The 26,997-nt window shown below is 41.2% G+C and overlaps 1 protein-coding gene across 1 annotated transcript in view; it reads right to left on the reverse strand.

Moving 5' to 3' along the window:
* The window catches only part of GPCPD1 (glycerophosphocholine phosphodiesterase 1), a 1,148,488-nt gene that overhangs the window by 245,031 nt on the left and 876,460 nt on the right, over nucleotides 1–26,997 (reverse strand). Inside the window, exon 14 of the mRNA XM_044056397.1 lies at nucleotides 4,634–4,673. Coding sequence (XP_043912332.1) covers nucleotides 4,634–4,673 — 40 coding nt within the window. The remainder of the gene's footprint in view (nucleotides 1–4,633; nucleotides 4,674–26,997) is intronic.

The following is a 26,997-nucleotide window of genomic DNA, read 5'->3' on the forward strand; positions in this document are numbered from 1 at the left end:
AGTGCTGTGTCCATTTTTGAGATACCATTGTAGCTTCCCATATGCAGTTTGGCATTGGGATTGGCATCAGAATACAAGATGCCATGAACCTAATGCTTGAAGGACTGTCCCTTGCAGTCACAGGGACTGATGAGATAGTGATGGAAGTAAAGTGATAGACTCTTTTTGTTTGTCGGGGTTAAAAGGCATCTTACTATAACAACATATTCAAGATGCTGTAGAGGTCTTCTTTTTTCTTGAGCCAGAATCAGGCAGTCGAGTCCAAGGGGGATAGATGATTCCTTGAAGAGCCTGGTAAGCTATCACTGGGGGGCATTGTAATCTGTAGTGAAAGTGGTCCAACACCCATTTGTCTTGAGTAATTAAATCCCAATTTCTATGAAAAGAGACTTTTGAGACAGTCTTCCTCCACCTGCCAGACGAGATGAGAATCTACTGGCTGAAGGGGCTGAATCATTGGGGTCTGTTTACGAGGACTGACCCCTGCCCTCACCAGAAGTCTGAGCAGGTGAACTCCTGTTCTAGGCCTAAAAATAGACTGGGAATCATAAACCACCCCTTAGCAGGAGCCAATTTCTCTTCTACCCGGATTGGCTGCACCCAAAAAAATTAACAGTTTGCATAGACTTAGCTTTTGTCTCCATTTTCTTTTCTTTAAAACTGCTTCCACAGGCCATCCCACACATCACTGTGTAAGGAGCATCAAAAATCCTTGTCTTAACATGCTCAGCTAAATTCTGATCCCTCAACCAGGCATGCCCCCACCTTGCCCTGCCCTGCCTCTTATCCAGTGGGGATTTTATTGCCAGAAGCCTTAACACCTTTAGGCCCCTGAGAAACAGTTTCTGGGTCCGCCCTAGGACTCTTAAACAAATACTCAAGACCTGCAGGAATTTCCTTGCAGATAAGTGGGTTTTTGTTGCCAATTTCCTGCAATAAGTAATCAGTTGCTTTTGCTTGCCTGGCGTGAGATAAGCCATCTGGGCAGTTGTATTTAAGCTTGCACCCAGGAATATTATCTCTTGAGAGGGCACTAGTTTTGATTTCTTTTCATTTACTGTGTACCCCAGGCCAATTAGTAATCTTTTTACAAACGCCAGATGCTTTAGAAGAGTGTCTTTGTTCTCTGCTTGAATTAGGCAGTCATCCAAGTAGGGATATATTTGAATTCCTTTTTGTCTGCAAAAAGCAATTACTGGTGCCAGGCATTTTGTGAAGACCCTGGGCGCAGTAGATAAGACAAAGGGCAGTGCAGAGAATTGGTAATGCACTGAGCCAGCTATGAATCTGAGGTATCTTCTGCAAGATTGTCTGATTGGGACATGCAGTTATGCCTCTTTTAGGTCCAAAGTTACGAGCCAAGCCTTTTTGCCCAGCATGGGCAGTAGCTGCTGTAGAGTCAACATCTTGAATTTTGGAACTTCCAGAAACGTATTTAGTATAGACAGGTCCAGTATTGGTCTCCAGATTTTGTCCTTTCTGGGTACTAGGAATAGTCTGGAGTAAAATCCTTGCCCCTGCTCTTGTTGTGGTACTTGCTGAATGGCCCTCATGACCATGAGGGCTGTAATTTGTTTTTGTGCCTCTGCCCGTTGATTGTGTGGCAGGTTTGGCATACCCTTTGACCTTGGTAGAGTGTGAAAATGGAACCTGTAGCCTTGGGACACTATGTTCAGGACCCATTTGCCTTGGGTAACCGTTTGCCAATTTGATGAAAAAAGTGCTAGTTTTCCCCCTAAAGGGGATGCCAAAAGAAAAGTGCTTGGATCTGGTAGAGGAAAGTCATTGGGACTGTTTCCTGCAAGGTTGTGATTTGTCTTCTCCACTTTTGGAGGTAGGAGCACCCCATTGTTTAGGCCTGTATGAGCCTTGGGGCTGAGATCTGCCTCTGGGACGCCTGTGCCTGCCTCTTTGAGGTCTGTCTGACACTGGAAAGGACCAGTTTTTAGAAGGCCAGTTTCTGCTAAACCTGGGTGGCTGTACCTGTAAGAAATCCTTGACTGTCTGCATGGATTTAGCTTTATCCTCCATTTTTTTCAACACCTCTTCTGCTTTAGTCCCAAACAAAGTATCATGTTGTAATGGTGCATCTAATAATTTTGCTTTAACATGATCAGGCAGATTCTGTTCCTTTAACCAAGCATGCCTTCTAATACCAGAACCTGTAACAGCGGCCCTGCAAGAGGCCTTCAGTGAATCATAACCACATTGCAAAGTATGCTTTCCCACTTCTTCAGCTGCATGCAATAAATCCTGCAATTCCTTGTTCTCTGAACATTCAGTATTTGTCAACAATTTCTGTTTAAGCAGAGACATTAAATATTGCTGATATTTAAGCATATGAAACTGACAATTTAAAGCCCTCACAGCCAGGGTAGCAGAAGTGTAGACTTTTATCCCCCATCTGTCTAGAGCCCTAGAATCCCTATCAGAGGGGACAGGGTTTTTTGCAGTGGAAGCTTTGACCCCTCTAGGACCCTGAGATATAGTTTCTGGGTAAGCAGCGGGGTTTTTGTATAGGAATTTATGAGAATCTGGGACCCTGTAGTATCTGTCTGGCTTAGCAGGTGCAGGGGATAAAGAGTCAGGGGACAGTCCGGACTCTGAAAAAACATCATCTACAATGTCTAGAACAGGTGGAATAGCAAGGGGTCTGTGCTGAGAAAGTATCAGAAAGTCCCTGAGCCTTTTCTTAGATTCAGAGTAATCTTGGCTCTCCCAGTGGAAATGCTCCCTCATAGTATGCAGGGTTTCCCCAAAAGAATAATCCTCAGGAGGAGAGGCTGAAGGAATGGATTCTTCAGCATCAGAATCCTCATAGAGAAGCATCTAGTAATCCTGTACGGAAGAGGAATCAGAGGAAATAGAAACTGATCAGAAGAATCATACTCTGTCTCTTGCCTAGGCCTCTTATCAGGAGGGGGATGGGAGCCCCTGATCAAAGTAATTAGGTCTTCCGCCATTTTGAGCATCTGTTTTTTAGGCATGAAGGTTTGAGTAGGAGAATGCTGTACTTGTTTCTTTGTCTTTAGAGCTGCTTTAGTCTTTGTCTTTGAAGATGAGGATGGCTTAATATATAGTTGTGTAGGTCTGAAGACACCCTCAGAAGCAGATGCCTGCTCAGCGGCTCCGGACCCATCTGAGGGAATGATTTCCGAGTGTCCAATACCTTGACTATCCAGAGGCCCTTTCAGCTCCACGTGAGAGTTGGCAGCGGCCTGTGGCTCTGAGGTAGCGGGCGCCAGGGGCTGCAAAAGTGCCTCACTGAGAACTGGCAAACCGGCGACTGGCCTAGAAGAGGCCTTGTCGTCGGTTTTGGACTTTGGATGCCTATCCTTTTCCTTGTTCCTGCGTTTTTTGTAAACTCCGGTTGTCGGCTGGTCCGACGGCATAATATAATTGAATCTACGGCCAAAGTAATGAAAAGCAAAATCAAACTGACACTTGATAGTGCATTGGTTAAATCTAACACAAAACTGACAGCTAGCTATGTTGTGATCAGGGCCTAGGCAAGGAATACAGTAAGAGTGAAAATCCTTGTGAGGTATTTGCTTCTCACAAGAAATACAATTGTTAACTTTTTCTGACATCGGTCTGGAGCAAGAAAAAAGTTTCCCCAACGGGGTACTTAGCTTTAATGAAGACTTCGGTTCTGAAATTTGTATTTGAAAATCTCAGGAGTCGGCCGACCGGCACTTGCAAACTGCTTTTGTTTCGGGCACCGCGCGGCAAGAAAGACTGGAGTAAATGGCGTCGGCTGCATCTTTTATACCCCAGGCGCACTGATGTCAGGGAAGAGGCGACAGCAACTGACGCCGGACCTAGACTTTGGAATTCTCGCTGACTGAGGGTAGCCTGCCAGCAGGATAACCCAAGAGTAATGACTGCAACAGTGAAACACGATGAACATCACGTCCGAGCTACACGAGCGGCAAATGAGATCTGGGGATATGGAGCAGTGCAGTATGGGATACCTGCTTAGCCCAGCCAATAGAAGACTTCGAGCTAGAAAAGTTTGGCTGAATCGGAGCCGATATTCGGCTCCGAACCCACGGGTAAGAATGTAGGCGAGATTGGACTACATAACATCCTATTTTTTTCTAGAATGGATTAATGCTGCTTAAGTGCTGGTGAATGAACCTGTACAATTTATGATGCAATACGTACTTTTACTGAAGAAGTATGCTCAGTGTTTGTGTAATGACACCAAAAAAAAAAAAAAAAAAAAAAAAAAAAAAATGGATGCAAATACATATACATCACTATTAGCAGCTATGCATTTGTTAAAAATAAAATGTTTTACTAAGATTTTTACTTTCTTTCCAGTCATTTCTGAAGACTGGAAATTGTAATGTCAGCTTTAATTCTTCTGTTTTAATAACACAGTTCTGCCTTATCTTCACGCCATATACTGCCACAAGACCTATAATTTGCTTGTTTCATTTTGACTATGCAGACTAAAATGTATGTGCTAATAGCAATCAAAGCAAAATCGGATTGTTGAGTTAGCATTTCTTGCTAAGAAGAAAAAAAAATCTCTTGTAGACTTCAAGATGCATTTTACAAGCTTAACACCCACGATACTTCAAACAAATACTACTATCAGTAAAATACAAAAATGTAAACAAATTACCTTTATGATTTTTTGTCTTCAATGCGGTCACGTGAGCCAACTGTAAAAAAATAAATAAAACTGGATCTGCACTCTAGTACACATGTGAGGTTCCACAAAATTGAAAAAAAAATAAAGAGATGCTATACATAACGTAGTGGACAAAACAAACTTCAAAAGTTCAATACACTTTTTTGTTTTTATTTTGGCTATTTCATTAATATTTGCTTGCTATCAAGAAATAAATTCTTACAAATCCTTCATTTTTTTACTTCCAACATAATACTCTTCACAGTCCTTGGTGAATCCAACTTTTTTTTCAACGGGGTCTCTCTCTATTCTTCCATTACTCTGTGGTCTTCTGAACTGCAGTAAATCTACCAGCTGGCAAATACCAAGAATCCTGACTCATAATAAAAGCTCGCCCTCTTCCACAAAAGAGGATATTACAGTTGTGTAAGTAAGCTTACCACAACAGCAGCTGTTCAAATGAGCTCTGCTGCAGTAGCCCTAGCTTATTAGTAGTTTTAAGACTATACCTTACTTTCAGAAGCTTTAATCTGTTGCTCTGCATCTTTTCCTCTCCACTGCAAAACTGCATTGTTCACACATTCGCTATTACCCCATGTCATCAATTGTATTCCTGTTTGGCTTGCATACTTAAAATCTAACATCTGTATAATTAGTAATATCTATTTTATTGTATCAACTATTCTGTAATGTAGTGTTCTGTAGCATCACTGCTTGATTTCTGTATTTTGATTCTGTAGCTTTATCATGTTTTGTTTTTTGGAACTATTCTTCCCGGACCTCTACTGAAAATGGGGTCATCCTGGCCCAGTAGACCTCCCGGTATACAAATGCAAACAAATACACGAAACAAAATTTACATCCTTCCAAATTATAAGCTATATATAGCTTCCAAAGCTTTTCAGCACCTTCCACACATGCAGTCAGCTTGAGTTCGGCAGACGGGGGGGGGGGGGGGTACAGTTCCAAGTCCTTCACAGCTTTCATGCCAAAAGAGAGGGGTAGGCTGAGCCCTGAAATGATAACACTAGGAACTAAAAGTAAATGACCAGAGCCTTTTATAAACACATCAAAAAACAAGGGGGAAGGAGAAAGGGAGGCAGCAGCTAATACAGCAGTAATCATTCAAATATCTACTGTTATCTCAAGTTTACTTGCACATTTTTACTATGTTCATCATACTGATCACTGCTGCAGAAGCCTTATGTATATGTGTAGACTACCCTAGCTTACTACAGGAGGTGGAAGGAGAAGGGCCCAGGAGTTACTGGGAGAATGGTCCTAGCAAAGCTTGATCTACACCTAGAGAAGGAATCAAGCTTACAGTAATGAGGGCTAAGTTTCTGGTTCTAGAATACTTCTGCAATACAACTCTTTCCAAAAAGCCAAAGATGAAGCCCAGAAGCTCTGACAAGAGTAGGCCTTAACCCTGCCTGGAATACTTTTGTTGTGGTGAGTACAACAAAGGTAATAGCCTCTGACAACCATTTTGGAAATGGTCTGTTTTAAAACTGGTCGTCCATTCATATTACCTTCATAAGAAATGGACACCTGATCTGAAGATCTGAAAGATTTAGTTCTGTCAAGAAAGTACCCAAGTTGTCTGTGGGCATCTAAAGTACCGGAATCCTTTTTTCCACATTTTTAGGTTGAGGAAAAATTGAGGAGATGGACACTTTATTTAAAGCAAACTCAGATACCACTTTAGGCATAAACAAAGAAAAAGTTCTCAAAGTAACCTTATCTCTGTAGAAAATGAGATAGGGTTGACTGACCATAAGACATTGTAACAGATACTATTCTTACAGGGGTCAAAACGATTACTAAAACTGTTTTCCATGATAAGAACCTCAGGTCAGCCAGATTAAATGGTTCAAATGGAGCAAGTGTTGGCTTTTCCAACACAAACTTGAGATCCTAAGGAGGGACCATCAGTTTTTATTGGAGGCCTCCTATGCAAAACTCCTTTCAAAACATTTTGGCAGGAAAATGCACTTAAAGAAGAGGAGCCACTGATCCATGGGCAGACCTACAGAAACAGCAAATAAATGAACCTTGACATATCAGCAAGAAAGGTCACAGGATAGTAATCCATACAATTATAAAACCACATTACAGCTAGGCCTGAATGGGTGTTCATTAGGTTGTTGGCATCAACAAAACAACATTTTCCACCTGCTAAGATATGATCTTCTAGTAGCAGGCTTTCTTCCCTGCATTAGTACCTGCTGTACACATTCAAGTAAATGTGCATAAAGGGAATTAAGACCCTAGCATCCAGGCAGTAAGCTGAAGCTGACTAGTGCTGAGATGTATCCAACACCCTGATCTTGTGTGAGTAGATACATTCTGTGAGGAAGCTTGTGGTTGTTGTCCCTACTCATTTCCAAGAGAAGGGAGAATCTCTGTTGTCTGGACCAGAACAGATTCATCACAATGATACTGAGGATTCCTTCTGAATCCTCAGAAGTACCCTGGATATTAGTTGGAAGGGTGGAAAAGCATACAGGAACATTTCTGTTCAAGGAAAGGCAATTGTCTTCCAGGCCTTCTTGCATGAAGTCCTGGAGCAGAATTTTACCATCTGATTGTTCAGAGAACTCAAATAGGTCTTACTAGAGGAATGCAGTACAGAACGCTCAAATCTTGAAACATCCCCTGGCCTAGTTTCCATTTGTGGGGATCTGTCCTTGCCTTGCGCATCCTGTCTGCCATAAAGTTTTGCTCTGACAGGATGTAAGATAAAAGATGCCTCTAGAGTGAGACTTTGATGTAAAGCTACAGCACGAGCTAACTTGCCTAGACAGCAAAAGGGGTATGACCTGGTTCACCCATACCTGCTGATGTAACACATGACTGCGGTATTGTCTGTAAGAACTTGAAGAGGTCCTCCGGACCAAAGATGACTCAGAGAGACAAGTGCTTTGATCAGGGCAAGCATCTTTTATATTTACGTGCTTGCATCTCTCCTTGGTGTTCCATGCACCTTGAACTTTAATCCCTCCTGAAAATGCTCTCAAGCAAAGTTAAAAGTGCCAGTGGTGAATGGCTGCTCTGCAGTAAAGAGGGAGAAGGGGAGACCTGGATTTCAGGGATATTTGCTGTCTCCAAACGATTTTTCTTCTTACAAACCCCAAAACTGGAATTTAAAGAGAGAAAGGATGTTGCTGCTAGGAACAAAAACTATAGCCATGAGACACAAAATCCTGAGGAATTCCCTCACACTGACCAAAGTCTGAGTGGAAAACCTTAGAAAAAGATCTAGATATAATTTTCCTGTGGAAGAAAATCTCTCTGAACTGAGGTGTTTACCTGACACCCCAGGAACACATTTTTGCGTAAAGGAGTCAAACGAGACTTCTAAATGCTATCTAGAAACCCCAAATTATATACGAGATCTCTCGCCCAAGAGAGAGATTCCGGATACTTTGAAAAAGACTCTAAATATGGAAAAATGTGGATAACCTGTAGCCTGCAATAAGAAACAGCTAGAGCTAGAGACTTTGTGAACACTTGATGCAGTTTACATCCCAAAGGATAGGGCAGGGAACTGATGAGCTGATCCAGACATACAGAATCTTAAACGCCTGAAGTCTGGATGAATAGGGACAGGATAAGCATCTTTTAAAACTACGGTTACCAGGAATCTTAAATGAGGAAGTAGTGACAGGAGGAAGTAGTGACAGGTTGTAAAGTGATAGCATTCTGAATTTGGGCACTCTCACAAACAGGTTTAGGAAGGAAAGATTCAGAACTGGCCTCCAAGCCATCTTCTTTCTTGGTTGTAAAACACTGATTCAAAACCTTTCCAAACTTGAAAATGAGAAACTGGTGCCATCGCTCCCTCGGATAGCATCAGATGAAGAACAGGGGTAAATAAGAGTCTGGTCTGGTGGATGACGAGTTACCTCCTCAACAGGAGAGACTTCCTCCCACTGCCATCTGTAACCCTGCTGGATAATCTTCAGAACCTATTTATCTGACACTATCTGTTGTCAGAGAGAAAAGTAGAGATTCAGACTTTCTGGAAGGGAATAGAGACTGCCAGTATTTTTTTTGGGGGGGGCGGGGGGTCAAGGGTCCTTAAACAATCATTCTGACTTAAGACTGAATTTGGTTTTGGGGCTGGTCCTGGATTCTCTTTGGACACCCCCCAATCTTTTCTTAAACACCTGTTAACCAGCATTTTGTTGACAGTGTTTATTTATTTTTTTGTCAGAAATGGATGAAGGACTAGAGAATTCATTAGAAAATTTGGAAAAGGAGGACTGAAAATCTTTTGAGATTCTCTGAAACAACTTCTACTCTTCATCAAACTTTTTGATAACCTCTGTGAATTGGAACCAAAAACTAAATTTCTATCCAGGACAGAATTTACGATTACATTTTTCACATCTGGAAGGTTTTGAGAATGCATCCATTCAAACCTCCTCAAAACAGTAGCAATGGCCACAGCTTCAGAATAAGAATCAGTTACACACACAGTATACAATGAATAGTGACATAGACAATGGAAGAAACTAAACTACTTAAAGATTATTCTTCAGAAGAATCTGCAGAAAAAAAAAATTACTCATTTATTTTTTTATTTTATTTATTTAACATTTGTTGACTGGGAAAGTCCGACTAGGTTCCACAGATCCTGTTTTCAGCGGAGACCCAGGGAGAAATGCTCCAGAAGCATGTGTTTAGAATGTGGGAGGAAACCGAAGTACCCAGAGGAAACCCATGCGAGCGCAGGGAGAACATTCAAACTCCGCACAGAAGGCACCCCAGCAGAGAATCAAACCAGAGAACCTCTTGCTGTGAGGTGACAGTGTTAACCGCTGCACCACTGCGCCGCCCATCATGCTTTCACAATTAGCAAGAATAAACTAACATACAAGCCTGACGGTTCAAAATTCTTGAAATCATAGCTTTAGAAGCATACACTTTTTCCAATACTGTCAGAAAGAGTAATATTGAAATCAACCAAATGTTTAAAAGTAGGTGTAGCTAATTAAAGCTATAGCTGCTGGGTAAAGTTTGGGAGAAGTGTATAAAAACTCAAAGAATTAAGGAAACTTCTATATTTTATCAGCCTTTTCAAGGGTAGCAGGCTATCAGGAAATTCCTTCTGTAACTGCTTACAGTATTTTCTGAGGAATAAGAAACCTCACTATTCTCTCACTGGACACACTGGTAGATTTTGTAAAGAATCTCAGAAAGAGATAACACCCCACAGGGAGATTTAGAAACTGAGCTCTCTTTAGAGCATAAATTAGGAAACAGAGGAGAAAACCCTCTATCTGTCTCTTTCATCTTCCTGTCCAGATTCAGAATCTTGAATCTCTTTAGGAAAAGAGGTATCCCTCTTCCCTTTACCAGAAACTATATTACAAAAAGGATCAAACAGCCTGAATTAAACCATGAGCCAGAACCAGTAAACTATTCATGTCCAAGGAAATTTGAGGAGTAGACACATGCTTAGTTTTCTGTTTCTTTTTGACATAAAAAATAGGACCAACATTTTTTAATGGCAGCAACAAGGATGTGCACAACATTCTGACTAAACAGGGAAGCATTCCCTGTACCCTCTCCCACGACTGGCTCTCCTTACCAACTGAGGGGACCCCAACAGTCGTAGAAGATGTGGCTAACCACTGGTCCATACTTGCTGTTAAATGCTACACCAGATGGATACAGGGTAAAAGATGAATGGCCTAAAAAACAAGTTAAGGCTAGAGCACAGTCACCCGGTTGTGGTGGTGGCGTACTGCTTGCTTTCTGTTGTGACAAAGGGTGTTTGACTTTTTCTTTGTTTTTGTGGTTAATAGAAGGACTCACTGTTAGACCTGTAGTTTGTTCCATGGTCAAGCTGAAAATGGTGTCTCTTTCCCATGGAAAACAAGCAGCAAGAGCAGGTAAAAAATTAAAGTCTTTAAATGTCACTTTTTCACACACACAAAAAAATTAAATAGCAATTTAAATCAATCTGCCATTCCCAAAAAGGCAAACACTTTCTCTACAAAGAGTTTCAATTACTTTAGATAACTTTTAAAACAGGAAAAAAGTGTGTTCTCATTTTAAAAGATAAGTCTTATGACTATATAAGCTACAAGGTAACTTTCCTAAACAGGAAAGTGAAATAAAAAAAATGAAAGGGGAAATTTTTCCCCAAAGGGAACTTATCTTACCAACAATGGAACAGCACAAGTGGACTGTCAATCCTCTAAAGCCTGCAAAGGAGCACTCTCTTCAGTGGCAGGAAAGTTCTGAAGGGCTTGGAGCCCAAAACTGTCTTTTTAGTCAGCTCAGCTGGAGCTGACAGATGGTTTGGGTGCATAGAAAGTGCCCAAAAGCTTTGGAAACAAGCCAGCTGTTATAATCTTTGCAGGGTATAACCCACACAGCTAAGGCTACTGCAGCAGTGATGAGTATGACTATCATAATCTGTCTTACTGGGCTGTACACCCTGGTCTTTTAAAATCATCGCATCAGGTGTTTCTACCTCTGTGCATTCAGTTCTACTGTAATGTCTAGGACAGATATTTTGGCTCAAAAGGCATTGGTATTCTATGTTTTAAATTACTTTTCTTGCATTATGAACACTGGATCATTAATACTTGGCATACAAAAAAATTAATTTACACCAAAAAATGTCCAGTGGCATAGGAGGATAAAGCCCAGACTACAACCCTGGCAATCCCAGTTTGAACAGTTGTTTGGGGGCCTGTTGGAACTGGAATGTGGAGGGAGGAGTGACATTTCCAGGGTGAATGTATGTCCAGATGCTCATTCCTACGACAGAATCCCCAGTGGAGACTGGGGATCATGTGAGAGCACTGGTTGGGGGGGGGGATCAAGGCAAACTTGAGGGGGTATATATTCATTTATGACAGTGACACACCCTTGCTGGCATTGCAACCACCAAGAAAACAGACAGCAATCTTCACACAAGAAAATATTTGTTTTCTCTCTGGCACCTCGGCCAAATAGCCTTCAAGGAGTACAAAACCCAGCAACACATCTTCCAATATACAGTGATTTCTTAAACATTTAGCACAAAAAATTCATTGAACCATTAAATTAATGTATTAAATATTTCCAATTAAGTTCAATGTTAAGTCCCCTTGGAACCAAGGTGTCAAATTTTAAGATAAAAAATTTCTTCTTTATACCATAATTTGTATCACTGAAATTCCACCTAAATTTACCTCATGTTCTAAAAATGCAACTTTTAAGCAACTTAAAATCACTAGAATGATGTTCTCTAAAATGTATCGCTATGGGATTATCACAGCTACTACTACTTATATATCCCTAATGTGTTCCTGAAAGCATCATTTAAACTTATGCTTGTTCTCTCCTATGTAGTATTTTTTTACATGGGCAATTCAAAACATATACAATACCTTCTATATTACATGTATATAACCATTACTTGGTCTATACGGCACACCATTAATGTTAATTTCTTCCTATATAGGGACACAAACAGAGCACTTCCCACACTTAAAAGTACCTGCCCTCATAGGATACCTGTAGATGGTCTGTATTTCAGGCATTTGAAATTTATTATGAACTATCATGTCTGACATGCTGCAACCTTTTCTGTAAGAAATTAAGGGTTTATTCTGAGAAGTCTTTCCATCTTAGAATCTTTGATTAACATTGGCCAATAATAATACAAAGTTTGTATAATGTGTTCACTAAGTGTGTTGAAAATAGTTACAAAATATGCCTGCTTCACACAAACCTTGGGAGAGTATGCGACATGTGCAGTGGGGTTAGCAGCCCAACGTATAAAATCAAACCACCCCAACAACCGTTTGCACCAAAAACAGTACTCTAATACAAACAGCATATTTCTTAACATCTACTATGCCATGACTTAAACAAAAGATAGTAGAAAGGGTCATCAACAAACAAAGAGCACATGACAGTAAAAATAACCAAAGATCCTACAGAGAGATTAGAGATATTTCAGAAATGTTATGATAATCTGTAGGAGAGAGAAGTGCAGAAACAAAGAAAGAGCATGAAGGGGACTATTTATGGAAGATTTGATGCCAAGGTTAGAGGACAGGGTTGCCAGATTTGTAAAGGGACAGGTAGGGGAAAAAAAAAAAAGATAAAACTAGTGATGTACAATAAATTTGCAGGACAGTTTCCAAGAACAGATGGTATTCTTGGGGATGTTTTGAAGTTAGGAGGGAAGATTTCACATAACAGTATTTTAAAAGCAGGGGAAACACCAGCATTTTTAAAGAAAGCTGTGGTGGCTGTATTACCAAAAGACTATAGAGATAGATCAGACCCAGCTTCATACAGACCCATTTCAATTTTAAACCATGATTATAAAGTGTTTTAGGTCTATAACAGCTAAAAGGGTGGCATGGGTGTTCCCAAAAGTGATGGATATGGATTGATGTGGTTTTGTGGAGTGGAGGCAAACATTTAAGATTAATAAAACAATAATGATCTAGAAGGAAGTAGAATGTAGGAAAATACTGCTAACAGGACTTGATGCAAAGACGGTATTCTACAGAGTAAGCTGAGATTTTAAGAGTAGGGCAATGGAAGCATCTGCATTTTCTGATACAATAAATAAGGTTAAGGAGGATACATGGCAGATCGGAGGCAAGAATTAAAAGTGGAGGATTCCACTTTGACAAGATGTGTTTGATCAGAGGAACCAGGCAGGGGGTATCCTCTTTCCCCTTTATTTGCTTTATATTTTAGAGCCATTAGCAAAGACAATAATGGACTCAAAATTCAAGACTAAAACTGGTATAGTAATCAAGAAAGGTTGGCTTAATTTGCAGAAGCTATAGGCATAACTTATCTACCTACACATGAATTGGCTCAGCAATACCCATATTTATGGGGGCACAATAATATGGAAGTACTTAGGTGTATGGACTGAAAAGGCTTCAATTATGGCAGTTAAGAATATATGGGAATGTGGGAAGAGACTAAACAAAATATAATACAAAAACTGTGAAACTGGAAGCTCTTGTTTATGGATATGAATAAAAGCAGTGAAAATGTTTTCAGTCCTATCAGCTTTACATACAGGTCAGGCATATTTTTATCAACTAGTGCAGAAGTTGTGGACAATTAAAAAGAATTGAAGAAATGTATCTGGAAAGGGAAAAGAGCAATAGTTAAATGGGATAAGCTGGTTGGGGGCTGGTACAATGGTTAAGGTATTTACCTCATAGACACGAGATACAGGGTTTGGTTCTCACCTCTAAAGGGTAGCTAGCCTAGTACATTCCTATGAATCTAATGTAAAAGGATATTTTACAGCTACTCAATTAAGGCTCATACACACAACACAAGTGGAAAATTATAATTCAAAGTGGAAAAGAATTATGATGAAGCTGGGGAGGGGGGTCAAAAAATAAGGAGATAGTGTGCTTTTGGATGCAGAACATTACAAAGAATAATCACCACCACACAGAATATTATATGCATAAAGTTGTAGAAAGTATTCTAAGAACAGAGTCAACCCCAAAATGGACAAAGGAGATTTTGCCAATATGAATGACTGCAAGTAGGAGTACACAGAATAGGCAAGAGGGGGCTGGAATTTACTGGAGAAAGCTGGCAAAGCAACCAAGGTATTGGGAGTATAAGAGAAGAAAGGCAACAGAGTAGGAGGTGGCTAAGAAAAGTTTAGACTGCAAGTTAGAAACTACTTTCCCTACCACGGACTGATATCAAAACTATAGGCAAAGAGAAAGGGATAGGGGACTCTTAAAAGAAATACCTGTAGTGATAGCGTGCTTAGTCAAATCTAGAACAGAAGCTGTTAAAAAAGGGATAATTAGTAAGACATATGAAGTACTGCATGACGACTATAAAAATCAGAGGAGGTTAAACATTGGAAAAGGTCTGGGAAAGCAATTTACAAGGGAACAATTGAGGACATACATATGGTTCCCAAGTATGCAACATGGTTCAAAAAGGTTAGGATTTTTGCTTGGAAGTGTTTGCACAAATATTTTTGCACCCTAAGCAGACTTCAAAGGTTTTTCTCTTTGGGTAGACAGCAAATGCTGGAGGTGTGATCGGAAGAAAGAGGTAGCTTCACCTCAGGCTTCGTGCCCACTGAGTAGCGCACAGCTACAGTTATCCCACTCCACAAGGGGGGATACACCTTGAATCCTGGGAACTGCTGCCCCATCAGTCTGACAAGGCTGATTTGTAAGGCCATGGAACTTATAAATAAAGACATTGGCAACTATCAAACACTGGACCCCACCCAGTTTGGGTTTGTGAAGGGCCGATCTTGTCTCCTGAACCTTACTGACTTCTTCGAATCAGTCTCCAGAGCCGTGGACGAGGGTAAGGCGGTCCACACAGCCTATCTGGACCTCGCCAAGGCCTTTGACACCATCCCCCACTCTGGTGTCATAGACAGACTTACTAAGCTGGGCATTAATCCCTACGTCATTCGATGGGTTGCCAACTGGCTTACTGACAGAACCCACACTGTAAAAGTAGCCAACTCCAAATCCAGCTCCAGACAAGTGGAGTACCTCAAGGTTCAGTCCTGGGACCGCTCTTGTTTGGCATCTACTTCTCTGAAGTACAGACCAACACTAAGGGACTCTGGCTAACAAAGTCTGCAGATGACTGCAAACAGGGAGCCATTACTGAATCCCCAAATGATGTGGAAACTCTACAAAAGGGCCTTAAAGAAACAGATGCTTGGTGCCAGAGCCATGGGCTCAAGCTCAATGCCAAGAAATGTATAGTTATCCTCTTTGGGGAAAAACATGTACCTGTGAATTACCACATAGGTGGCAGTACACTAAACACCGAAAGTGTGATAAGACACTTAGGGACACAGGTGGACAGTGGTCTCACCTTCGATAACCACATCACCACAACAGTCAGGAAATCCTTCTATGTGGCACACCTCATCATTGAGGGCTTTTCATCCAGAAAAAAGGAGGTCATTGTCGCACTGTACTCATCCCTCATTAGACCCATTACAGAATACAATGCCCTGTTTGGTATGTACCTCTCAAGACATCTGCAACAACTGGAAAGGCCGCAGAAATATCTTACTAAAAGAATCACAGGCCTAAAGCAGATGCCCTACGCTGACCACCTTAAAAAACTCCAGCTATACTCTGTCGCATATCGTCTACTCAGAGGCAATCTCTGCTTAACATACAAGACCATGTCAAACTCAGAGCTATTGGACATGCTCCACTTAAAGAAATCCCAATCCCTCAGAGCCACACGCTCCAGGGATCTAAACCTTGTCATCACAATAAACAAAACATGCTGGAGGGATAGGTTCCTGACACAGAGACTCCCCAGACTTTGGAATAGACTGCCCATACATGTCAAGCAGAGCACCACTTTGGCCCTCTTCAAAAGGAACCTTGACGATTGGATGGGAGAAAGGAAATTCACCCCAGGTATCATGTCAGCCGTCCTGCTAGACAGGGGTCCAGGGAAGTAAATATAGTGTGGGAAGAAATAACCAGGGAATTGTTATGGCTAGGCTTGTATAGGCTCTAGGGCCGATAGCCTAGTACCAACCTATGAACTAGAAACATGGTTTCTGGAGTGCGAGTGGGCAGACTTTAAAAATTCCCTACAGAATACTTTGTCAGAAATATTGGGAGAACAAATAACTGTAACTAAGGAAAGGATTCTTTTGAATTGGGATGCACAATCGGAATTACCTAGACTGAGAGAGAAAGAAGTTTAATTCGACTGGTTTTCAAAAAAACAATTACTAAAACATGGAAATCAAATACTAAACCAACTGCATTTGAAGTGCGGAATACTGTAAAAGAGAGAGAAAAGAACTGGGAATGGGCTCTAGAAAAGGGAAAAGCAGATTACTTATAAAAAATGAAAATTGTGGGAACAATACAGAAGAATAATGTTCAGGAGAAAAAGTGAAGTTAAAGAGAAGGCTGGAACAATTTATGTAATACTACACTGAATTACAGTTACAAAGAAAGAAATGGTGTACTGTATAATGTATGTAAATGAAACAATGTTAATATAGTTTTTATTTTTATTAATGTATGGGTGCCTATATCAAGTGATAATTTAATAGAAAAGTGTTAAAAGATACATTAGTGTGTGCTTGAAAGATGGAAGTGTACATGCAAAAGAACTGTCATGTATACTACGAGAGAGTAAGAGTTATCACAATGGCTGCTTTGCCAATATAACATAGAATGTAAATGACCTTATAGGTATAGGCAAAAAAATAATGAGTAATTATATTAAGTGAAGGGTGCAAACAGCAATGTTACAGTAAACACACATGATTAGAAATAAGCATGTGAATTTAACAAACAAACACAGAATGGAAATTTAGCAGGATACCAGGAGCAAAAGAAAAGGAGATCAATTGTGAGAAGAGCTCCGATAGTGACAGACGAAGAAAAAACACTGGTAAGTTAAGAGATTGTAAGGGGATATTGGCAGGGCAGGAAATTACCCTGTTTCCTCTAAAGCTACTATTATAAAGCTTAGAAGAACTCTGGGAGGAGAAATAAGCTTTCAGTAGGGATTTATGGGTGGGGACTGGAATATGATTTGTGAGAGTAGGCCTGCATTACATGAAATCTATCAGGAACCATATAACAAAAGACTGTCAATTTTGGAAGTATAGGAGAATACTTGGTTTGGAATATGTGAATTCAGTAGCAAAAGCTCTGAATTCACATATTTCCCAAGATAATATAAATAGGCTAAACTGGACCGACACTGTATTTCACAGGAGCATGTGTACTTAGATGAAAGCATTAAGATCCATCCAACAAGTGTATCATTCAGCAATAAAAGCCAAGACAGTAATGCAGAGTAATGACAAAAAAACACTGGCATTCTCCTACAAATCCATTAAAATCGAGGAATGTAATGGAGTGGATATGATTTAAAAAATTATTAGGAAAGATGCATATTATTTCAGAGTAGATATCTAGTGAGTAGGATACAATGAATGTGGATTTTAAAAACAACAGAAATAAAGATTTGGGGAAAAGAAGCAGGAATTTCTAATCAATTACTAGACAGTATTACCAATCTGCTCAATTTGTGATTAGCATCTAGTGTAGCACCCCCCCCCCCCCCAAAGCTGGAGGACAGCTAACACTGTGCCCTTCCATAAAGAGAGTGCTGTCAAATAGGGTAGAAAACTAAAAGCAGATTAGCTTAACTTCAGTTATCCAAATGTGGTTTGACAGCAACCTAGTGGCCATTTTGGGTGGAAATCTTTATGCCCATCAGATGATCTGTATCCACACGCATTCACTAAAAACAAATCCCATTTTATCAACTCAGTGGAACTCTACAATTCTGACATTAAGGCCTTAATTCTAGGAATCATAGTAGTGGTGGTACACTGGACTTGTCAGAACCTACTGGCAGCATTACCACACCATTTCGCAATTGATTTAATAAAAGCACCTTTCTTTTAACCAATACAGAACTGAACAAGTCCAATACTGGCTGCAAGCCAGGTACTAGAGAGTAATTATCAAATATTACTTCTCTGACAGGGAAAAGGTCAAGGCGTGTACCCCAAAGAGATCTGCGCTAGGCCCTATTTTGTTTACTGTTACTTTCTTTATTTTGAAAGTTCATAACCTTCTGGATTACTAAATATGCAGATGATATTAAAACTAGCCTGGGAGGACATGATTGACAGACTACGATGCTTTGCCAGAGATGACCTTCATTTGTCTCCCCTGGGCATCAGGCTTCTGGCAAATGCTCTTGCCTCCGCCATAGTGCCTTTTTAGGCAAAGTCACGAGTTCAAAATTACCAATGTGAAACATTCTTCTAAACAGAATATAAAGGTCATGCTGCTAAATGTTAGAAGGTTTAACATGAAACTCTACTCACTGCAAGCATTCCTTGTGCTGGAAGATGCTGACATTTGTGCAGTCACTGAAACCTGGTTCAAAGCTGCAGAGAGCACCCCAGCCTTACCAGGTTACTTGTCCTACCATACATTTTCAGACCCCAAACAGAGGGCTACAAAGCCAAAGAAGGTAAAGTTTCAATATTTATCAAAGACATACACACCTCCAGGCTGATCAAACAGTACGACGCACAGGAGACATTCCAAGTGCAGTCAACTACTGACAAAACACCTATTCAAATCATAGGTAGCTACAGACCCCCAACCATGACACAGGAGACACACTCCACCTATCTGGACTTGCTTGAATCCATCAAGATGCAACCCTCTGCCCTGATCCTAGGCAACTATCTGACCATAGAGTGGAAGACCTATTCTAGCTCAAACACGAACACCCAGAGATTTCTCAACTTTGTCAATGCATTGGATCAGCTGGTCGACACCCCCACAAGAGGTGAAAATATCCTGGACCTGGTACTAACCAACATGAGTAGCCACTGTAGCATCCCTACAGTGTCATCCTCCTTGGTAAAATCCGACCATAAAGCAATCACTTTCAAAGTCACCATCTCCCCTGACCCCCCCCCCCCCTCACCACCAGGGTCGAACAAAAAAGCTTATCCAAAGCTGACTACAACCTCCTGAGAGCAGGTATAAGCAGCTTCACAGCCATCATCCCTTCAGTTGAATCAAGCACTAATGTCCAAGCCTGCACCAAATAACTATATGAGCACCTATATAGCTGCATGGACTCAACAATACCTGACAGGACAAAATCATCTTCCTCAAGAAAGAGTAAACCTGTCTGGTGGACAGCAGCAACAAACGGACTATAATAAAAGGAAAAAATTGCTGTCCAGGACCAGGAAGGATCAAGTGCCAAGTTGGAAGCAATCTCTACTTTGTCTGAGCAAGCAAATAAGGTCACTGGTGAAATCCTCTAAGGCTGAGTCCAAATTGGCCACATCAATTAAGCACAATCACAAGGCCTTTTCCACATACGTCTGCAATCTCAAAAGTAACGGCCAAATCTGCTCTGAATTGGGGTCTATATTATACAGTCGAAGTTTCAAAACTTTGAACCTCACATGAGCGAACTCATATGAGGGAAGTTCGAAACATCAACTATGTAATAAATAAAAAGAAAGAAACTTACCTTAATGCTCTAAGCAGGGGGGCAAGCCCCCCTGCACCCCCACACTGAAAATATTTAAATATATATATATATATATATATATATATATATATATCTTTAAATACTTAAATATACCAACTCCAAGAACGCACTTCAGTGCAGAAAGGGAAAATTTCCCATTCTGCTCGTGAAAAACCGTTGACTTTCACCTTTGACCTTTCCAGCGTCCGATCATATGATGTCAACCATCTATGATTTGAATATCAGAACGTTCGGTCATCTAATACAGACCCTCTGAATTGGTGGTCAAGAATACCACATACACAAATGCCATAGATATAGCCAACCTGCTGACAGACATGTTCAGTGAAAACTTCACCCCTCTGTCCCTCCATCAGTAAACCAGGGCATCCCCAGCACCTGCCCTCCTCCCCTCATCACCAGGGAGCAGGTTATAAATGCCCTCTCAAAGGCAAAAAATACAGCCTCCATGGGACCTGACAACATCCCTAGCTGTGTCCTTCATGAACTCAGGCAACAGCTCTCAGCACCACTAGGCACCCTATTCAACTAAAGCCTGTGCTTCATCTTCATCCCAGCAGGCTGGATGACAGCCAGTCATTACTCTGCACCAAGGCGGAGTGTCCACCAACCCAGGCAATTATATTCCCATCAGACTAACTAGCCTGATCTGCAAGGCCATAGAATGCATTATCACGGACCTTATAAACAAGGACATTGGCAACCTCCAAATGCTTGAACACACAAGTCTGGTTTTGTCAAAGGGAAATTATGCCTGTTAAACTTGGTCGCCTTCTTCAAAACAGTCACCAAAACCATGGATGAGGGCAAGACAGTGCAGACTGCCTACCTTGACCTAGCCAAAGCCTTCAACACTATTCCCCAATCGGGCACAATGGATAAACTCTCCCAGTTAGACATCAACCCATATGTTCCCAGATGAGTAGCTAAATGGCTCACTGATAGAACCCACTCAGTCAAAATAGGGGAAGCTACCTCTAGCAGCACACCCAAGTGGCATACCCCAAGGATCGGTTTTGGAGCCCCTACTGTTTTGGGATATACTTTTCTGAGGTGCAAGCCAAAACCAGTGGTCTGTGGCGGACCAAGTTTGCCGACAACTGCAGGCTGGGTGCTGTCAAATTCCCCTAATGATGTGAACATCCTCCAAGAGTGCCTTAAACAAATTAATGACTGGTGCCAGAAGCATGGCCTCAAACTGAATGCCAAGAAATGCATCATTATCCCCCTTTGGGAAAATGGTCTCCCCACTAATTATCACATTAACAACTTACTAAGCACGCAATCAGTCATGAGGGTCTTGGGCACCCAGGTTGATAGCAACCTGACTTTTGACCACCATGTTGCCTCCATTGTACGGAAGGCTTTCTACATGGCCCACCTCATAAGTAAGGGTATTTCATCCAGCAACAAAGAAGTCATAACATCCCTGTACTCCTCCCTTTTCAGACTTATTATCGAGTACAATGCCCCCTTCAGTATGTACCTTGCCAAAGAAAATCCAGGGTCTCAAACACCTATCCTCTACAGATAGTCTAAAAGCCCTGTGCCTCTTACTCAGTCTTGTACAGACTGCTCAGAGGTGACCTGTGTCTGGCATTCAAGGCGGCCTCAGATTCAGCCTTGATGGAGATGTTGCATACCCCACAAGTCAAACTCCACTCGTGCAACCAGTATGCAAGGTCTCAGCTTGGTCTGCAACATTAACAGAACTTGTTGGTGGGACAGATTTGCATACGAACGACTCCATCTGTGGAACAGACTTCCTCTCCATGTCAAGTAGAGTACCTCACTAGCCCTCTAAGAGGAACCTAGACGATTGGATGGGAAACAGAAAATATACCCCTGGGATCCCACCTGTGTCCCTGCTGGACAGGGAAAACAGGTGCTGACTTTGTGGGAACATGGGGGAAATTCTTCACTAGGCTTATAAGGGCCTCCGGGCCAATAGCCTAGTACCGTCCTATGAACCTACAAAAACAGGGGCATAAGTAACCAGAACTGGTGATACTGAGAAACACAGCATACACTTTGCTGAACAAGTGCAACTTGCACATTAGCAAGGATAAATATAGACTGTTCTTTGATAAACCTTGTTCAATGACTGCTATAAGTTTTGGGCAATTATAATTTAAAAGAATTAAAACAGTACAAAGATTTGGGTTTTATTGTATGAAACAATTTTAAGTTTAAGATGTGAGCCCAGGCCATCAAAGGCAAAGTTATGATAATCGTTGAATTAATACTTAAAAACATTACTACAAAGGACAGTGTAGTTTTAGTAAGACTACGTGACTCAGTTGTAAGAGTGCAGCTCCTTGTTCTGCCTATATACTAGGTGTGATATGTTATCCCTGGAATCTATTCAGAAGTACAACAAGAGAATTTTATTTTACAAAAATTTTCATTATACTGTTAGATTACAGTTGCTACGCTTTTTTTCAATTAGATACAAACAGATAACAGACAAGCTGTGCATGGCCTTTAAAGCTTTTCATAATGAAGAAGGTAGAGTTCCATAAGTAAACTTATTTTAACAGTAGATGCTTGAATGATCACTGCTGCATTAACCTTCACTACATGGGTTACATCCTGCTAAGGATATAACAGCTGGACAGTTTCCAAAGCTACACAGCACCTTTCATGTGCATAGTCAGTCAGTTTGAGATGAGTGGACTAAAGTCAGGGTTGGGTGCCAAGCCCTTCACAGCTTTCATGTCAGCAGAGAGGGGTAGTTAAACCCTGACAAGGACATTTTTTTTTCTAAAAGGATCACACCATGACATAAAAGGCATAAAAAATAAACGGGGGTTGAGTGGAAGGAGGGAATGAGGGAATGGCTACTGTAGCAATGATCATTTGAACATCTACTGTTACGGTAAGTTTGTTTACACAGCTGTACTATGGCCATCATGTGGATCCCTTCTGCAGTAAACTTAAGCTGAATGGGTTGCTTACACTGACTGGGAGAAGGAAGGACAGAAGGAAGAACGAAAATCCAGCAATCCATAGAAAATGATCCTTGCAAAGCCAGTCCTAGAGCTGGAGAAGGAATCTGGTATATAGTGCTTTTTAAAGGAATGCAGAGAGGACCAAGTTGCTGTTTCTGGAATACTTCTAGAATCAACCCTTTCCAAAAAGCCTCAAATGATGGCTAGGTCTTGGTAGAATGATCCTTGACCCTGCCTGGAACTGGTTTTGTTGCGGTAGGTATAACAAATGATAATAGCATAAGACAACAAAAGGCTCAGTTTGGCGGAGCTGCTCCGAGTATTGCCTTAGCCTGAGATATGGAGTGACTATGAACTAAATCTAAGGCATCCACTGTCTTTAAAAAGTATATTTTAAGCCTTTTGAACTGTATTCTGCTTAACTGCTACTCAAGTTTTGCTGTTTTTACTGATGTGACTATTTTATTCTGCACTTTGAATTTATAGTACTTCTGTATTTCATAGCATAGGCTACCTTCAGATTTGCTTAATTTAGTCTGTTTGGTAGAATCCGCGGTGGTGCAGCGGTAGAGTTGTTGCCTCACAGCAAGAAGTTCTCCCGTTCGATTCTCGGCTGGAGTGCGGGGAATGCCTTCTGTGTGGAGTCTGCATGTCCTCCCCGCGGTTGGGTGGGCATTATAAAGACATGCGTAAATGGGCGTGCCTTCGTTGAAGGTCGAACGTCGAGCTGGCACCTCGGCGTTCGTGAAAATCTACTGTAAATCATTAGCGGACCGGAGTTCCGCTGTGGCGACCTCTAACCGGGAAAAGCCGAAAGACAACAAGAAGTCTGTTTGGTATCACCTGAGCACTAAAACCAACATCCTACATTAAGCAGGCCCTCCTTCACCCTCTTAGCAGACGTGTGTAGCCCACGACTCACTTGAGTTTGGGACTGCTGGAGAAAGAATCCGCTTTGGGGTTTCCTATTGGTTAGTTTGTGCTAAAACTGTTCAACTTTGCTTGTATTTAAACCCAGAGTTTGCATATTTAGCGTTGCCGTGTACAGCCACAAACATTTAGAAACAATTTTACCTTGATATCTGCTAGAGAACCCTCCTTAGCTCCACTGCCTCTGTGCACAAAACACTTGTGCATTGCTATCTATTGAGCAGCTCAGTTGTGCATTCTGAGGCGTTGACCCAGTCTTCCACCCTTAGCTTTCCACAAAAGAGCTGCTTTTGTTAGTCTCACAGCTAACGCTGGTTGAGCTAGCCCATCCCCACTAGTTACTACAATATATACCTGCCATAATGGATGGACAGTTTCCCACTATTTCTCCAGCCAACCTGATTGACATGGGCATCCTGAGGCAATGTAGCAATTTCCTCATGTATAAAGACAAGCACTTGCTCCTAAAGCAAACAAAAACAGTATGCGAGAGATGCAACTATATCATAAAATTAGAATCAGTCCTCTCACATAATAAACAAGACATACAACAGGCTGTTAGCACACACACCACCCTCTCACACAAGATAAGGTTAAGACAAATCGACATACCTGGAGGTACTCACCAAGAACCTACCAAAAGACCAGAGACCTCCGAAGCGCAAACATACACATTCTGGTACACAAACAGAATCCACCACAACATATAACACAGTGTCTCAACAATCCCCCAAGGCAAAACACCTCAAAACCTAATGTTCTGGTCACAGGAGACTCAACAGTGAGACAGATGTCACCCTCACCAGGTTGAATAAGGAGAGGGTCATAGTCAGCTGCCTGTCAGGTGCCAGGATCTGTCAAATCATGCATGCACTCAAGTCGCTCAGCAACAATTGCCATTATGACTCTCTCATAGCACATGTTGGTGTGAATAACTTGAGATATACTTCTCTGGACTATACAGAGAGATATGACCTAACCCTCAGATTGTGTCGCAGGCAGATATGTCCCTAGCCCTAAGCAGCTTTCTACTTTCACCTAGGATGCTGCCACAATACAGACAAAAAAGTTTGATTTCAATAACTAACTTAGCTCCTGGTGTTACTCCAGGGGGATCCAGTATCTGTCTGCCTGGGAAGAACATGGTAGACCGTTCATGCTGCTTTGCTACAGATGGCCTTCACCCGTCTCTCTCAAGGCTTTTGGATTGTGGCTAAGACACTTGCCTCCCCACAGTGCCCCCCCCCCCTTTTAAGGCAATGTCCAAACAAAACTTCCCACGTAAAGAAATCTACTAAAGACAAACTCAAGGTCATGCTGCTTAATACTAGGAGCTTAAACATTAAACCACTAAAACTTAGTTCAAGGCTGCTAATAGCCCCCTGGACGTACAAAGCTACAATGCCCTTCACATGTTCATACTCCAAAAGGAGCATGAAAGAACCAAAGGTGGAGGTGTATCTATTTTCACTGAATCCAAATACATAGACTGGTGAAACAGTACGACTCTCGAGCTACTCCAGGTACAATTAACTATAGGTAAAATACCTTCCGCATTATAACTAGCTAAAGGTTCCCCACTATGAACCAGGAGAAGCACATTGCCTTACTGGACTTGCTAGAGTCTCTCAGCATACAGCATAACACCTTGGTCATGGGAGATTTCAACTTCATCCTTCCATCGACTGGGGATACTTACAATAGCACAAACACAATCAATATAATGTTCCTGGACTTTAATTCAAATGACCTGGAACAGTTAGTCCACATCTCCACAATAGGGTCAAATGTCCTAGACCTAGTGCTCACCAACATGGGGGGGGGCACTGCACTGCCCTCTGTGTTGCCCTCCCTGGTAAGGTCAGACCATAAATCTCTCTCTTTTGAAGTAAAGATCAAATCAGACTCCCCAAAGGAGTAAAAAACTGAAAAATTTCTCGAAAGCAAACTATTGCCTACTAAGTGATGACATCAAAAGTTTCAAAGTCCATGCCAACATAGCCAACAATGACTCCTATGCAGAGGAATACACAAATGTCCTACATACCCACCTAAATGCATTGACTTGGCTGTACCTAACAGAACAAAATTAGGTTTTCTCAAATCAAACAAGTCACCCTGGTGTACTACAAGTATAAAGAAGTTATAAAACAAAATAAAGAAATTGATATCCAAGAATAGGGGGGACTTACTCACCCAAATACCCTCCACAACGTGAGCAAGTAAATTAGACATCTCAAGCCCTCTAAAGCTAGTCACAAGTCTAAATTAGAACCCCTAGCTAAAGACACATCATAAGGTATTCTTTAGCTACGTCCAAAACCTAAAAGGAAATACCCAGCTGTGTGCTTAGCTCATAGTGGACAGTACCACTCGCACTGAACCTGAGGAAATTGCCAACCTGCTAGCCGACAGATTTGGCAATACCTTCACCTCCATGTCCCCACCAGACATTCCCCCAAAGCATTCCTGACACCAGTCCTCTACTGAACATCTCCAGAGAACAGGTAATAAAAGCACTCTTCCAGGCCAAACACACAGCCTCTATATGGTATTAGATAACATCCCAGGCTACTTTACAATCTAAAACAAGACCTAATGGAACCACTCCACACACACACTAACCACAGCCTGAGAAATGGATTTGTTAGAGAACAAATACAGTAACCCCTTGCACAAAGGGGATCCATCAACTAACCCTATGAACTATCGACTCATAAACCTAACCACCCTTATCTGCAAGGCCATAGAAAGAATCAACATAGAAAAAACCCAATACTCCTACTTAAGTGTGAACCTGCAAGCCATTCTAAAACTACAGACTAATAAATTGCTTTCCGAAGACGTATAAACTATACACTGGAATTGATGGTGACAGAACTTATAGTCATTTAGAAGAAAACTCAATCATGGCAACAGAACAAAGGTTATGAAAAAAGTCATATGGAACAAAAGATTATTTGATGTTAAAGTCATAATGGAAAACTGCAAAAGGGGAAGAATGTAAATATGGCATGGATAGACTACAAAAAAGCATCTGATAGTTTCCCCACATTCATGGATAAGAGAGTGCTTAAAATGTATAAGATACACCCTTACACAGAGAGAGTGCAATGCAGCAACCATGAAACAGTGGCAAACCACTTAACAGTTAATCCATGATAAAGCTCCAGTTATTATTCCAAGAATAAAAATTCAAATGTGGATATTCCAGGGTGACTATTATTGCTAGTCTTTTGTCTTGCCCTTAACCCATTAAGCTACAGCTTAGGTCATGGTTATAATTTGGCTCCCAGAAAACAAATTGTAAAGACTTTTCTTTTTGCAAATAATTAAAAACTGTACAGTTCATCAGATGAGGAACTGAAAGCACAACTGTAAGTGGTCAAAACTTTTTTTAGG

The sequence above is a fragment of the Protopterus annectens genome, chromosome 1.part2 (genome assembly GCF_019279795.1).
Source record: "Protopterus annectens isolate FY-2018-M chromosome 1.part2, PAN1.0, whole genome shotgun sequence".
NCBI lineage: Eukaryota > Metazoa > Chordata > Ceratodontiformes > Protopteridae > Protopterus > Protopterus annectens.